Source organism: Kogia breviceps, chromosome 8, assembly GCF_026419965.1.
Source record: "Kogia breviceps isolate mKogBre1 chromosome 8, mKogBre1 haplotype 1, whole genome shotgun sequence".
Taxonomy (NCBI): Eukaryota; Metazoa; Chordata; class Mammalia; order Artiodactyla; family Physeteridae; genus Kogia; species Kogia breviceps.
This window is the reverse complement of record NC_081317.1, coordinates 10,268,143-10,285,324: the sequence shown is the minus strand read 5'-3', so window position 1 is coordinate 10,285,324 and position 17,182 is coordinate 10,268,143. Positions and strand designations below refer to the sequence as shown.

At 37.1% G+C, this 17,182-nt stretch overlaps 1 protein-coding gene across 8 annotated transcripts in view; it reads right to left on the bottom strand.

The window, feature by feature from the left end:
- SCAI (suppressor of cancer cell invasion) overlaps positions 1 to 17,182 on the bottom strand; it is a 133,420-nt gene that overhangs the window by 19,352 nt on the left and 96,886 nt on the right. For 7 of the 8 annotated variants that reach the window (XM_059073078.2, XM_067040105.1, XM_067040100.1 and 4 more), the window contains 8 exons: positions 14,035 to 14,131; positions 12,667 to 12,765; positions 12,363 to 12,515; positions 10,271 to 10,372; positions 9,602 to 9,703; positions 8,569 to 8,647; positions 6,813 to 6,912; positions 4,993 to 5,074 (listed from right to left, as the gene is read on the bottom strand). In XM_059073078.2, coding sequence (XP_058929061.1) covers positions 4,993 to 5,074; positions 6,813 to 6,912; positions 8,569 to 8,647; positions 9,602 to 9,703; positions 10,271 to 10,372; positions 12,363 to 12,515; positions 12,667 to 12,765; positions 14,035 to 14,131 — 814 coding nt within the window. The remainder of the gene's footprint in view (positions 1 to 4,992; positions 5,075 to 6,812; positions 6,913 to 8,568; positions 8,648 to 9,601; positions 9,704 to 10,270; positions 10,373 to 12,362; positions 12,516 to 12,666; positions 12,766 to 14,034; positions 14,132 to 17,182) is intronic. The other variant, XM_067040101.1, reaches the window with a different exon arrangement.

The following is a 17,182-nucleotide window of genomic DNA, read 5'->3' as shown; positions in this document are numbered from 1 at the left end:
AAAGAAACAAAACCTAGATAACTGCAGAACGCCAAAAACAAAGAGACGGTCTTTCAAAGTAGCAAGAAGGAAATGGAGTGAGTGAGGCTGTCAGAAGAGCTCTTACGTAATCTTGTTATGAAGGTGAATGCCTTCATAGACCACAGCAATCTACAGTCATCAGTCAAACACTTTAGGACAAGGCTGTTTAGATAAATATGACTGTTTTGACAAATGTGTAAGTTATATTTACTGGCAGGGATCCATCTCTGTCAAATAATTAAATACTCAAAGGATTTTCTTCTTCCAAAGAAAAAAAAAGCAGAATTCAAAGAAGTGTTGTCCAAAATGACAGGTTTGTGTTTTTTTTAACCCCACTAGTACTACATTACTACAGATAAAGCCTATTCCCTGATGGACATTTGAGAGCCAAAATGTGAGCCATACTTGTTACATTACAGATCTCGGCATTTCAGTTCCTCTCTTCTGAAATGAGGCTCAGACTAGCACGAAAAGCTCCTCTTTTTCTAAATGTAGAAACAGCTTGGGCTTTGGAATGAGAAAGACTGCTGGAATCAATTAGGCAAGATACTTAACCTCCAAGAGCAGTTACCGCAACTATAAAATAAGGATAATGGTAACTACCTTCATTTAATCATTCAACATATATTTATTGAGAATCTTTTAAGTATGAAGCACTGGGTACATAAAGGTACATGTATATGCAGATATAAACACACATGGGGGACTTCCCTGGTGGTGCAGTGGTTAAGAATCCACCTGCCAATGCAGGGGACACGGGTTCAAGCCCCAGTCCAGGAAGATCCCACATGCCATGGAGCAACTAAGCCCGTGCGCCATACCTACTGAAGCCTGAGTGCCTAGAGCCCGGGGTCTGCAACAAGAGAAGCCACAGCAACGAGAAGCCCGCACACCGCAATGAAGAGTAGCCCCTGCTCCCCGCAACTAGAGAAAGCCCGCATGCAGCAACAAAGACCCAACGCAGCCAAAAATAAATAATAAATAAATAAATTTATATTAAAAAACAAAAACAAAAACACACGGACTTGAGGGAAAACATAGCATAATGCTGATAGACCTTTACATTCTGGGCAGAACAGCTGAGCTTGCTCCAGTGAATATGACCAGACCACAAAGACCTAAAGACACTGACATCAGAGATTACCCAACTAAATGGCCCAGCTAGATCACCACACTGAGCAGCTCACTGTGACAAGCCCTACCCACAACCTCAGAGATTCTAACCATTTTGCTAGCTTCCACTCTTATATCTGAGCAGAAAGGCAAAAATTATGAGTCTCTAAAATGACATATTCAGGAAAAACACCAGAAACAAACCATAATGGAGGAAAGAGAAACCATGCAGGGAGAATTTTTAAAATGATCATTGACATTCTCAAAGGGAAGAGAAGATATTTCAACCAGGATAAAAGCCAATTATATATGTGTATGTATATATGTTTTACATACACACAGATATATCTACATCTTTGTGAAAGAAACATCTAGAGAAAAAATGAAAAGCTCAATAAAAGGGTTAGAAGATAAAGGCAAGGGAATTTCCTACAGAGCAAAAAGACTGGAAGATGGAAAATAAAGGGCAAAAAAATCAGAGGACTAGACAAGAAGGTCCAATATGTGAATGACAAAAATTCTCCAAAGAAAGAACAGAGAAAATGGGAGGAAACCATTGAAACAACTCAAGAAAAGAGCAGAGTTTCCAGATTGAAAGGACTCACTAAGTACATGCCAAGTACAATGGTTAAAAGTAAACCCAGACCAGGGCACTCTGTTAAGAAGCTGAAAAACACTGGAGACAAAGAGAAGATCCTATGTATTTCCAGGGACTGAAAACAAGTCACATGAAAGAACTCAGAATTAGAATGCCTTGTACTTCTTAAGAAATACTGGAAGCTAGAAAGCAATGGAACAATGCCTTCCAAATTTTCAAGGGAAATCATTTCTAATCAATATCAAAACTACCATTTAAGTGTGATGGTAAATCAAAAACATTTGCAGAAGTGCAAGACTTCAAATATTTTACTTCATATTCACTCTTACTCAGAAAGTTCCATTTTGCTGGAGATTCTACAGTAAAATGAGAGAATAAACCAAAATAAGAGAGTAAATGAGAGTGTCCAAGAGGAAGACATAGGATTCAAGAAACAGGGATTCCAATATAGAAGAGAGATGAAGAATTCCCAGAATAATAATGAAAAGAGATTTGGGGAGGAGAGCTGTGCAGTACATGTAGAGGGCACCAGTCCAGAGGCTTTGGGAGAGAATTCATCCCAAAGATAAAATTAAGAGAATGATGCATCTGAACAACCTGAAAGAAGATTAAGCAATTGGTGAGGAGCTTGGGGTTGAATTTGTGATAAGTTCAAAAAAAAAAACCAGGAGCAAGATAACATTATTTGCTCCAGGAAAAGTAGAAAGTTGCATAGAAAAGAAAAAGTTTACTATGTGGCTTAGATGTTAAAAGCATTGCATAGTCATAATAATATAAGCACTAAATATTCAGTGAATCAAAATTATGATATGTCTATTGTGTGGATAAAAGTTATAAAAGGTATGAATATGAAATGGGAATAGGAAGGGGAAAGAGAGCTAAATTTTTCTTCCATAATGGGATATCAATACATGCTGCTTAAAACTGAAGAATCAAGAAATATCAATACCAGCATGTGATTTAGAAAAATAATGGCTAAATACCAAAATAATTAACTAAAAAAGATGTAATTGGTAGCCTCTGGGAAGAGGCAAACAGGGGTACGGCATGAGCGGGAGACTGCTGTTGTTAGTAACTCCTGGTGGAACTTGGCTGAGTAGATCTCACCCTGACCACACAAGGGAATTATGCTGATACCTGAGACCCACCCCAGGCCAAGCAAATCAGAATCACAGGAGTTGGGACCCAGGTACAGGTGGTTTTGAAGAGGGCTCTGAATGTCTCTGATGCACAGGAAGAGAACTACAGCTTTCAACTATATGCATGAGTTACTTTCATAAAAATTAAAAAGTAATACTGAAATGAAGAAATAACATGAAGTGTTCGTATTTACATGAAGAAACATTTAGAAAACACATATATGTTCACAAAACATTCATATGGATGAAATGGATATAACAAAGTATGTACTGAAGAAATAATACATGTCACCCAGTTCTTTTTCATTAGAAACTTGCAAAATGATAGTTTAAGAATTTTTACGTGCTTTGTGGGAAAAGTAAATGTCAGACACTTTCATATGTTAACACAGAGAACTGCACACTTGATTCAGAGGCATTAACTAGTTTTTTAAAAGACCAAATTAGTCTATGTCATGCTCTTATTTGCCTACTGCATATGGGCTCTCCATTTCATTTCTAAAGATCAGAATGTTCTTGACAATTTAATTTTTTACAGGAGTGATACTGCATGTGCCATCAACACCAAACACACAGAGAAATCTTTCTATTATTCCACTGTTATCCTGGGTGTTGGGATATTGAAATTTAGAATTAAATCATGAGACATAATTCCTATTATGCACAATGGTGTCTTTGCAAAATCATCATCCAATACGCATTCTACATCCAAACGACACTCTGGAAATAGCAGGTACATAACGTGAATGATATGCCTGAGATTATAAAAGATGGTATCAAATAATGTCCAATTAAATTGAGAGAAGTGAATAGACTGTGAAAATACTTTCAACGCACGCTAGATCATAGTAAGCAACACACTAACTTACTGTGCATCAACACATTCTGTTACTTCGTTAAACTGTAGCAAATGTTTCCTTTTCATTGACAAAGGCACAGAATGCTTTTTTTTTGAATTCTGTGAAGACACAAAATGCCTGGACTCTTCTGATTTTATATGTTTAAATGGGGTAGCCAATAAACCTTTTCCTTCAGCAGCCTCCCACCCTCTCAAAAAGATCAAAAATGACAACAGCACACTCACAATTTAAGAGAGTACATAGCTAGTTTTCCTAAAAATCAAAAGTTGTAATGTTAAACTTGACAAAATGGGTAGCAGGAAACATGCTGAACAATGTAGGGTGGGATGGATGCTCTTGGAATTCCAACTTTAAAAAGTGAAACTAAGCATGAAAATTAGATGGAAAAATATGTTTGGGGTCAGCTTTTTTGACTACCAGACATTTCTATTGCTCTCCTGAAATAAACCTATTAACGTTTGCTTCCCCATCTAATTATATGAACACCCACAACAGAAATAATTTTAATTGGCAGATCTGTGTTTCCAGCTTATTTCTGAGCATACTGTCCACTAACGAAATATTCCAACCACATACAGAGGGTTCCAAAAATTCTGTTTCATTTTCCTGTAAATTACTATTGTTTGAATTCTAACATCCAACTTAAAAGTGTCTCACTGCTGCCATTCTTTATACAATCATTGAAAACCATTGCTTCAATAGCAAAATATAAAAGTAAGGATTTTCACATTAAGTCCCTGTTATTTATTTCAGAATTCAGGGTCATCTTTTTTGACTTATTGTCACAAATTAAAAAAAAACAATAATAAGTGCATCTAAAACAATTTGTGTTGATATTCAATGAATATAACTCTATAACATGGGATAGAAATTCCACTTAAACTATAGTAGCTCAGTGTATAGAGGGGAAAAAGTTTGAAAACTAGAAAATAAAGTGTTCCCATATACTTCAACCTCTATAAAAGAAAACTATTCTGGGTTATATAACAAAAATAAACCTCCCACCAGTGATCTTGGAAATCTTGAATTTTTTTTCCTGCAGGAGGATTTATTATTTTCCACTGAGTGTCCATTCATGCGTTTTCTTCTTGTTTCTATTCATAGCACCAGATCCTGACTAGCATGCACAACCTCAAAAGAAAAGAAAGACTAAATACAAACTGTGTAAAATTAAACAAAGTAAAGCAAAATAAAAAGGCACATGTTCAGATTGGTTACCTCAGGGTGGTGCCATAGTGTCTAACGTGCTCATGGAACTCACCTTATAAGCAACACTATTGGATGAATCCACAATGATGAACAGGGGCTTCCTTGTGAAGGGATAGAGATCTCCAGGATGAAGGCTGGGAAAACAACAACAACAGTAACAATGAATGACTGTATAACTCTATCAGCCAAGTCTCAGAAACCTTACTCATCAGTTTGGTCTGCTCACATCTCCTTTTTGTCACAGCACTGGGAGGAAAACAAAGATTAATTAAGCAAAAGACCAAAAAAGTCTGTATTTACTGGGGTAGACAAGTTTACAGTTTTATCTGGAAAAAAAAAATTCGGACATAATTATTATTCAAGAATATTCAAGCTAAAGAGAAGTCTATGTATTTAATATATATATTAATATATTTAAAGATAGATTAATAAACACACATGAAAATCTCAGAAGTCAGCATTTAGGGACTTACTTAGTATTTAAAAGTTCCTCCTAAGAACATGTTCTGAAAACAAGATGTAATAACACAACCAGATTTCTATTTCAATGAATCTTGCAAAATCTATATCCATATTAAAGATTTTTATTATTTTAAGCTATATCTTAATATTGCAGACAATAAGCAGGGGCTCCCCTTCTATTATCTACATTTCCTCTGGACATGTGTATCAGAATCAGCTGGGGTGCTTGTTAAAGATACAGACTCACTGTGGCCCACAGAAGGCTAAAGTCCAATAACACGCATTTGAGAGCCTCTGCTTAAGGTCGCAATTTTGGTGTGCATGCTCTTTCCCATGGTTGGTGGACAATGTGGGTAGTTTATAAATATTAATGTAAATGCAAATATACAAAATGATGTTGCCAATGAGCAATATCAAACCCCAATATATTTCAAATACAGGTTTTTCTGATATAAATCATTTACAACTATGGTCAACTATAGGACCAACACATGGCTTGGGGACCATTAGCTATTATACATATAATTTGAAATATTTTCCTCTCTGCCCTCCCTTCCCCACTCTTTAATATGAAGAGTTATATTTTTATGTAAAGTGCTATTAGAAATGCAGTTTCAAGCAAGTCCAGTTTCCTCTATAATGAGACTGCTCTCTCTCAGCTAGGGAAATTTTAGAGCCCATAACGGCCCAACCAGTGAATGAACTGAGCAAACTTTCATGGATGAAATCTCCTTGAAATCATACAGCTAACTTCATTTTTGCTATATCACACCAACAGAACCTTATATTAAAAAGCTTATACTGGGCTTCCCTGGTGGCACAGTGGTTAAGAATCTGCCTGCCATTGCAGGGGACACGGGTTCAAGTCCTGGCCCGGGAAGATCCCACATGCCGTGGAGCAACTAAGCCCGTGCACCACAACTACTGAGCCCACGTGCCACAACTACTGAGGCCCGCGCACCTAGAGCCCGTGCTCTGCAACAAGAGAAGCCGCTGCAATGAGAAGCCCATGCACCGCAACAAAGAGTAGCCCCTGCTCGCCGCAACTAGAGAAAAGCCTGTGCGCAGCAACAAAGACCCAACACAGCCAAAAATAAAATTAATTAACTTTAAAAAAGCTTATTTTTATATTAACATGCATCATGTCCTGACTTATTATTTATGTATTTATTTACTGTCTCCTCCAACTTGAATGAACAGATCTCCAGTGATTGAATAGTTCCTGACATATAATACATACTCAATAAAAAATTGTAAAACAAATATTAACCAACAATTCTACTTGCCTAAGATAGTCAGAGCCTGAGATATTGCTGGAATCCAAATAAGTGTTATGAATAGCGATCTAAGGGAACATTCCATTTTACTTAATATTTTATAAGAGAGATCTATAATTTTTATAATACATACCAGTGCATTTCCTTGTGGGACTGATTTCGTTTGTGGATGGCATCTCCATTTATAATATCCCGGTTACTATTAGTAAGTACCCCTCCAAAATCATAAGGACCTATAAAAAGAAAGGGAAGAATCCTAGACTTCAATTGGAGAGTAGCATTGATCTGATGTTCAAACACAAAGGTGTTGGGTGAATCTTTCATTGATACAAATGGAAGATAATTACAAAACATTTTTATTAATTGAAAATTTAACATTTTAGTTTAACGTAGCATTTAAATGATTTCAGCATGTTGCCTGTTCCAATATTTTAAAAGATCATCTGACCATCTTCATCAGTTCTTCAGATTATAATGAGAAACAAAACAAGAATCTACTGCATCCCATTATTCTGGGTTAAAAAAGATGGAGATCTGGGATGTTCAAAATGATCTTCTCATTTCAAGCAAAATTAAAATCTCAAGTTCAACAAAATTATATAAGTAAGAAAGTTGCAGAATGAAGTCCTAATAATTTCTTAAATATAATTTTAAGAGGGCCACTAATTATAAAATGTAGGGAAATTTTTGAATGGAACTTGAAAATTCTCACTGACAAAAACTTCATTTTTAAGAAAAGAATTACCAAATACCAGTGTAGGAGAAAATCCTTTATCATTATTATTACATCAACCACTGTAATTCCGGTTTGGGAATTAGCCTTTTCCCACTGGTCCTATCAGTTAGTTAAACTCTTGTGTAAATGGAACAGCAACTGTGGGATGTTAGGAATAATCTCTCTCAAAGGACCATTCATTTAGTAACTACTGTACTTTGAAAAAAGTAAAACAAGAGGTCAATACATTAGGCGGGGCCCAGAAAATCTAATTCAATAGTGTATAAGATATGGAAATAATTATTTATAAATAAAAGTACTAACTTTATCACCAAAAAATTAAAGTATTTATGATTTTGCATCACTTTTAATAGTGTTATATTTTATCCCTTAAAAAAATCACTGCAATGAAGAGAGATTTATTTTGTTTTGTTTTCATTTTAACACTTTAAGAGGATCTGTAGGTCATGCAAGGAAGATGGCAGGGACATGCATTGTATAAAGGAATGCAAATTTCAACAAACAAATGAGGAGGAAAATGTTAAGGATGTTAAGAACAATTTTTTTTTGTCCAGGTAAAGATTTAATTGCCTTGTTTACATCCAAGCTATTCATCTATTTCAACCAATTTCATATATTTTGGACTCACATGTTCTGGACAGCTTCAAGTTTTTATTCTAAAATAGCATCCCAATATTCTACAGATTGAATCCATAAAACCAAAGAAAGGACACAAAATAAAATCATGTCAAGGACTTGAACTTTCACAGTTACAAAAGTGCACTGATTTCTACAAGACTTTCAGCCACAGTGAAGCCGCTGACCAGATTCCCTAACACACTAAAGGCTCAGAAAAATGCAACGATGTGAAGTAGATAATTAGGCTTGGTTATTCCATGCACATATATGTGTTTGCTTTTAGCAAATTTGTTAGAGAGGCATGCATGTAGTATGTGAATTTGCTCATTTTTTTTTAACTTTACCGTATAATATTTCAGCAAATAAAACAGACTGGGGTATCTACAAGATTGCTGATTCAGCAAATAGACCAGGTTTCAAATCTGGGAGCCTCTCTAGAAAGCTTGAGATTGTCTGTGGGCTATGGGCCATCGCCTTGTAGAAAATAAAGAGAATTCAAGCCCTGCTCACGACAGGGAGCATTCCTTTATTGTACCTTCACTATCAGAACGACCTGTGGGGAAAACGCCAGTGGCTGACAGGTAAATCAGAAGCACACTATTGGCAGGCAGCTCCTGAAATTAAAGAAAATCACATATACAAAACGACAAACAGAAAACAACAGTTTTATTGAAAGTTCATGACATTTTAAAGTTGTAGGGAAAACCAGAACCTAATCTAACATATAATGGTCTCCTCCAAGAGAAAAGTCACTCTTGCTAGTTCCAACTTATAACTGTCTACACAGCAAAGATTCATTATTAACCTATAACCATTGCCAAAAGTTTTGAAGACAATCTCTGCTTCAAAACCCCATCATTTAAAGAACGTTCTCTGGAAAACTTAAAATGGAGAAGTAAAGATCCTGACTATAGGTCTAAAAGACAAACTTCCATCCGTGCCTTTCTCTATATAAACTGAGAGGAATTCCCTACTCATGCTTCTTTCAGACGACCAAAATGTTTCCCAGAGCCACCATTCAGGTGGCTATTCTATTTATAGAACACGCCTATAAAATCTGCTCCTGTTTTTCAGTTCTGCATTGACTATTATGCCTAAAGCAGTTTAGCAAGAAAAACCCGAAGAAAGGAGAATGATAATTAATCAATATTCTCATTAATTAATGGTAGGGAATATTCATAACATAATAAGCAATTTCCATTCCAAAAAGAGCTATAATTAGGATATTCTAAGGCAGTTTTCATTTTCTTCCTAAATTCTTTTTTTTTTTTTTGCGGTACGCGGGCCTCTCACTGCTGTGGCCTCTCCCATTGTGGAGCACAGGCTCCGGACGCGCAGGCTCAACAGCCATGGCTCACGGGCCTAGCCGCTCCGTGGCATGTGGGATCTTCCCGGACCGGGGCACGAACCCGTGTCCCCTGCATCGGCAGGCGGACTCTCAGCCACCATGCCACCAGGGAAGCCCTTTCCTAAATTGTTGACTCAAATATTCAAAGAGAAGAGTGACTCTCAGATTCCATTTAAGGCACACTTTCCCCCTATACTAAAAAGTACTGGATGATAGATACCTTAAAAGATGCTGCTAAGAATGTATATAGTTGGCTGAACGTTGGTTTGTAGAGCAGGTACTTGTGGGGGTTTTCTCGCCTCGTAGGCTTGTCAGCTGATTCCTATATTTACACACAGAAAACAATGCACATACAGTTGGTCCTCTGCATCTGTGGATTCACCCAACCACGGATCAAAAATATTCAGAAAACAAATTCCAGAAAGTTCCAAAAAGCAAAACTTGAATTTGCTGTGCACCAGCAACTATTTACATAACATTTACATTGTATTTACAACTATTTGCATATAATTTACATTCTATTAGATGTTATAAGTAATCTAGAAATAATTCAAAGTATACGAGAGGATGTGCATAGGTTGTATGTAAACACTATGCCACATTATAAAGGGACTTGAGTATCTGCGGGTTTGGGTATCCACGGGGGTCCTGGAACCAATCCCCCGGGGAAACAGACGGATGACTATACAAACTGTACTTGACATATGAATTATCAATGCCTACTTTTACTATCCTCTTCATTAAATATCTTTTTTTATTAGCATTATGCTTCTCTATTTCTCCTGTGTCTCATCAGGAGAATTCTTTATTCACACTCATGGCATTCACTGAGTAACAGCATTCCACGAGGAGCAGAAGCAGCAGACTGCAGATGTAGGGAGAAGATCACCTGCATTCCTGGTTTATTCATCTGGGAAGCTAAATTCATTGGCTCCCTTTCCAGGGCTTGTAACATCCGGAACATGTCAACAGTTAGTTCACTGAACTTAACCTGCAAGGAAAGCAAACCTGACCGTTAATGCAGTACACAGACCTTGAAGTGTTTAATCATATTGTTACTCTTGACTTTCATGTGTACCTGATGACACTGGGTATTTTACTCCAAAAAATTTCAAGAGAGAAGGTTAAAAAAATTGTACAGTGACACCCTCATGCTCAATAGCTAGATCCTATAACATTAACATTTTTCTGTATTTGCTTCATCACGTCTTGCTCCATCTATCAGTACTTCTATCAATCTATCAATTTCCATAGGTATTTTTAAAAACAAAAAGTAGTCACGTAAACACAGAGACCTATATTAGATCCCATAAAACATGTTAACTTTTGGCAAAACAGCCAGGCTGAAATATGACTATGGCCCATTTTAAAATCACTTCATTACATTTTGGCACTACATAATGTTTAAGGTTGAATCCTGAGAACTGCCTGGAGGTCCAGTGGTTAGGACTTGGCGCTCTGACTGCCGGGACCCTGGGTTCAATCCCGGGTTGGGGAACTAAGACCCCACAAGCCGCGTGGCACAACAAAAAGAAAGAGAAAAGACTGTATCTTTTTCAATTTTAAAAAAATTTTATTTATTTATTTTATATTTATTTTTGGCTGTGTTGGGTCTTCGTTTCTGTGCGAGGGCTTTCACCAGTTGCGACGAGTGGGGGCCACTCTTCATCGCGGTGAGCGGGCCTCTCACTGTCGCGGCCTCGCCCGTTGCGGAGCACAGGCTCCAGACGCGCAGGCTCAGTAGTTGTGGCTCACGGGCCTAGCCGCTCCACGGCATGTGGGATCTTTCCGGACCAGGGCACGAACCCGTGTCCCCTGCATTGGCAGGCGGATTCTTAACCACTGCGCCACCAGGGAAGCCCTGTTTTGTTTTTAACAACTTATTTTTAATTTATTTTTGGCTGCGTCGGGTCTGAGTTATGGCATGCAGGCTTCTTCACTGCCGTGTGCCGGTTTCTTTCTAGCTGTGACGTGCAGGTTTTCTCTTCTCTAGTTGTGGCGCGCGGGTTCTGGGGCGCGTGGGCTCTGTAGTTTCCGGCACGCAGGCTCTCTCATCGAGGCACGCGAGCTCAGTCCTTTTGGCGCGTGGGGCTTAGTTGCTCTGTGGCATGTGGGATCTTAGTTCCCCGACTAGGGATCGAACCCGTGTCCTCTGCATTGCAAGGCGGATTCTTTACCACTGGACCACCAGGGAAGTCCCCTCCTTTTCTATTTTGAATAATACTTCTACAGAACTTCATGTAGGCAAGGTTTTAATTTAAAATGTTTTAATTTAGAAATTTGCAAATTAAAGCTTTAAAATCCCAAACTGGAGAATTATAAAAGTTAACAACAAAAATGACAGATGTAAGGGATGGGTCCAAAATTAAAACTTGTGTAAGTAATACATATAGAAAAGTGTATCCACTGGTGACTTTTCCAATATCCCATAATTTTCAGTAAATTACATTTCTAGTACCTTAAATCCTCATCGTCATGGGACTATTCCGTCATGAAAAAATATATGAAATCTGCTTTTGACAAATGTACTTTAAAATAACTCCTCCCCCATTTTTGCCTGATTGTAAAGGTAATATACAGATTTAGGAAGTTGTAAGGAAGAAAATAAAAATCACTTAAAATTTTGCTAAATTTTTTAGAGATAAATCTTTTACGATATTGGTAAATTTCTTCCTTGTCTTTTTCTTGTGCATGTATGTATTATATGTAGATATTTTAACATATATAATAAAATAATTCTGTTTACATAGATCCATATTATTTTCACTTGCCATATCATAAGTATCTGCTTCTGTGATTAAAAATTCTTTCTAAACCATTTAAATGTCTGTAGTACAGTCCATATATAGATACAGCATAATTTAATTAACTATGTCCTAGCAAATGGATGTTAGGATATTTACAAGGAAATAATTCTGTAACAATCAAAAGTACTATTTTTCAAAGTGAATTTTAAGCATAATTCCTTCACAATTGTTTACCTGGTTATTACAATTACCAATAATGAGTGCATCAGCCAGAGACAACTGTCCCACAATCATGCCCTGTTCCAGCAATGGGGCTCCTGTTTCAGCAAGGCGATTAGACGTGATAACAATGGTATTATCATCATTTAATACCATCACAGGGTCTGCCTGGAGAAAAAGCAGTAAGTGGTTGATGGCCAAGACAAAATGTCAATATAAGAAGTTATTCCTTCTTTTTGACATATACACACAATAAAAAAGTATACCACATATGCATTTACATACATAAGTATGACAACCTTTCTTGTCAAGAACTGACCTCAATGAAAGCTGCTACTTCTTGAAGTACCAGGTTCCATTCCACTTGATCTTCAGTATTAAAGCGGTGAGTATAATCTTCAATTTCATCCGAGAGTTCCTGATTTTACAATATCACGAAGAGAAATGGTTATAGAAAAAAAACTATAAAAATAGATTGTATATTGTACCATACTCCTGACAGAAACTGATACAGTTAAGCAGTTTGATTATTATCAATATACAGTCCCAGTTATAACCAAAACAGAGTGAAAATTACATGGGCTTGCTTCAAAATCAAAAACTCCAAAATGATAACACATCAATAAGATCTTTATAGAAATCCACAGTGACCCATACCTACTCAGTGCTACATCAGCAATGACTTTATTAACAGGAAACTCTTAAAGGTAAACCCCCCAAATTTTAACATTAAAAAAAAATGAGGGCTTCCCTGGTGGCGCAGTGGTTGAGAGTCCGCCTGCCGATGCAGGGGACGCGGGTTCGTGCCCCGGTCTGGGAGGATCCCGCATGCCGCGGAGCGGCTGGGCCCGTGAGCCATGGCCTCTGAGCCTGAGCGCCTGGAGCCTGTGCTCCGCAACGGGAGAGGCCACAACAGTGAGGCCCGCATACCACAAAAAAAAAAAAAAAAAAAGAATATAAATTCTTTGTATTTATATCATACTATTTCTTTTGGAAATAATCTTATTAGTAACTGGGGATGGAGGAAGAACGCTTGTCAAAACTAGCATGTTATACTGAATCACTTTGCTGTACACCTGAAAATGACACAATACTGTAAATTAACTATACTTCAATTAAAAAAAAAAAGCACACACTAGCATGTTATGCTCGAGCACCAAAACATCAAGAAGAAGTATGCCATTGAAACCACTAACTGAATACAGAGTGTAACCAGAATGTGGCATGCAATAATTACAGATATTAAGTGAATCTAGAATGCAGTTAACTCTTGATTACCTGAGTTAATGAAGGACAGAGTGATGCAGACATACTAAAGGGAGGAAAAATCAAAACTCATTCACACCTTTGTAAAACGTTTTTCTTGACCTAACTTTTCAATTATTTTCTTAAACCAAATATTTTAACTTTTGTTTGCATTTGCTAACCATTCATTGATGGGTGATGAAATGTAAAATAAGCTGAGGGGACAAAAGTAAGAAATTAAGACAATTATCTCTGGTGTATTTGAAATATGAAGAGTTGGAAAAATTTTTTATCATTACCCTTGTCAGAAGTTATCATACTCTCAAAGTTGTAATAATTTAGATATATCAAAATTATTCTAACCTTAAATCTATTTTTAAAAAACAAAATTATCCATAGACAATGAGAGATTAGGATTTTAATTATTTTAAAGTACATTTACCTTCACCAGATCCTTTACAACATCCATTTTGTTGAGGAGAAGACAAACTACTATAAATCTTGCATAGTATCGTAGCTTCTTAACTACCAACTCAGGTCTAGGGTAGATAAATGGAAAATTATTCATGAGATTTAAAAAAATATGCTTTTTGATTTTTCTAACTTTCGGATAGCTTTTTAAACTCTTCTGATACTATTTTGCACAGTTATAAACATTGCTTCAAATAACCTATAGTCTTTTAACACATTTCTTACTCATTGGTTCATTACATTGTTCATTCATATATTAATTCATTCAACAAGTATCTATTGAAACTTAGATGCATCAGGCACTATGCTAAGTACTAGATTAGAATGATTAAAAAAAAAAACTATAGACACAGTCCCTTCCCTCACAGATCTTACAGACAGAAAATTATTTAAAATGTAGAGGAGACGGATAAATACTTAAAATAGTGGAATAAATATTACAATGATGTAATATTACAAAATATTACAATGATTACAATTTGAGCCCACAGGACAGGATCCTGGGTGAGAGAAGGCATCTTAGCGAGAGTAATGTTTAAGACTATAAGGAAGACGTTACAGTAGAAACTAACACAACATTGTAAAACTATACCCCAATAAAAAAAAATTTAAAAAAAAATTATAAGGAAGATGACGGCTTCCCTGGTGGCGCAGTGGTTAAGAATCCGCCTGCCAATGCAGGGGACACGGGTTCGAGACCTGGTCCGGGAAGATCCCACATGCCGCGGAGCCACTAAGCCCATGCACCACAACTACTGAGCCTGCACTCTAGAGCACACGAGCCCCAACTACTGAGCCGGTGTGCCACAGCTACTGAAGCCCGTGCGCCTAGAGCCTGTGCTCTGCAACAAGAGAAGCCACTGCAATGAGAAGCCCATGCACCACAATGAAGAGTAGCCCCTGCTCGCCACAACTAGAGAAAACCTGTGGGCAGCGACGAAGACCCAACGCAGCCAAAAATAAATAAATTTTTTAATTAAAAAAAGATGAGAAGACAACAGTCAGGAAAATATAAGGCAAAAAGAGTTCTAGGAAAATCAGTCTGTTTTGAAATCTTATTTTTCTAACGTTAATACAATCAAGCCAGTTTTCTTCTGCTTACTATTTGTATGCCGTATCTTTTTCTATCCCTCTACTTTCAAGTACCTGTGTCTTTTCATTGTAATGCATCTTTTGTAGACAGTATATAGTTAGGCCTTGCTTTTTTATCCACTTTGAAAATCTCTGCTGTGTATACTCAGGAACTCAGACCATTTACATTTAGCCTTATTGTTGCCTTGGCGAGTTTGCAACTCTCACCCTGCTATTTGTTTTCTACTTGCCCCTTCTGTGTTTGTGGTCCTCTACTGCTCCCTCCTTGCTTTCTTTTCAGCTAATCAAATACATTTTAGTATTCTATTTTATATCCTCTATCAGCTCTTACTTATCCTTCTTCATTACTGTTCTTTTCGTGATTGTTAGGAAGAGCAACACATGTCCTTAACTTATTAAAGGCTATTTACAATCTATATTACACCTCTTCACGCCTGACCCTTAATACTTATCCCTTATCTGGAACTCCCTGGCGGTCCAGTGGTGAGGACCGAGCTCTCACTGCTGAGGGCCTGGGTTCGATCCCTGGTCGGGGAACTAATATCCCTCAAGCCTCACAGTGTAGCCAAAAATACATATATATATTTATCCCTTATCAATTCAAACCGGACATTTCCAATTTCTACTTCCTATTTTCCACATCCTGCATTACAAATATAATAACCTTACAATAATATATTTTTTGTATATGTTTCGCATTTTCCATAATAAAAATTTTTTTAATTCCTCTTTGACCCATGAATTATTTAGATGTGTCTACTGATTAACATAATGATTTTTTTAAACTATGTCTCGTTCTTAATTTTTAATGGAATTGCACCACGGTTAAACAATGTATACTTGAAAAATTATTGAAACATTTTTTGTGACAAATATAAGTCAACTTTACAAAAGTTTCATATAAGCTTGAAAATTATGTGTATTCGCTTATTGTTGTATGCACTTTCATGCACATTAGAACAAGTTTTCAATTATGTTACTCAAATCTTATAGTTGCTTATCTTCTTGACACATAAATTATTACATGTTATATTAAAAATCTCCATGAGGGCTTCCCTGGTGGCACAGCGGTTAGGGGTTCGCTTGCCGATGCAGGGGACACAGGTTTGTGCCCCGGTCTGGGAAGATCCCACATGCCGCAGAGTGGCTGGGCCCGTGAGCCATGGCTGCTGAGCCTGCGTGTCCGGAGCCTGTGCTCCGCAACGGGAGAGGCCGCAACAGTGAGAAGCCAGTGTACCACAAAAAAAAATAAAAATAATAATAAAAAATAAAAATAAAAATAAATCTCCATGTACAGTACATGCGACCATTTATCAATTTCTCCCTGAAAATATGCTACTTTTTGCTTTGTTTATTATTATGCTACATTACTGGGCATATACAAGTTTAGAATTTTTTTATTTTCTGAGTTGTTCCTTTTATCATTACGAAGTAAAGCTCCATCCTTAATATTTTCTGCCTTAAATATAAATAATGTATACGTAAATAGAGCAGCATTTCTTCCTCTTAGTATCTGTCTCATTTGTCTTTTCCTATGTACCTTATATCTTTGGAGGACCTCTTGTAGACAGTATATTACTGAATTTTTCTTAAAATGGCATACTGATAATCTCTGACTTTTCCCTAGGAAGTTTAGATCACTTTCATTGACTATGATTACCAATGTACTTGGACTTGTTTCTACTTTATTATTTCGTGCTATAATTATACTTTTTTTCATATATATTCCTTTCATACTTTTTACTGTAAGGATCATAATTCACTTTCCTCCCCCTTCTACCTGTTTTGAATTTACACCTTCTCCTTACGTTTTTAAAAAATATTTTTCTTGGGCTTCCGTGGTGGCGCAGTGGTTGAGAGTCCGCCTGCCAATGCAGGGGACACGGGCTCGTGCCTCAGTCCGGGAAGATCCCACATGCCACAGAGCGGCTAGGCCCATGAGCCACAACTACTGAGACTGCGCTTCCGGAGCCTGTGCTCCGCTACGGGAGAGGCCACAACAGTGAGAGGCCTGCGCACCGGGATGA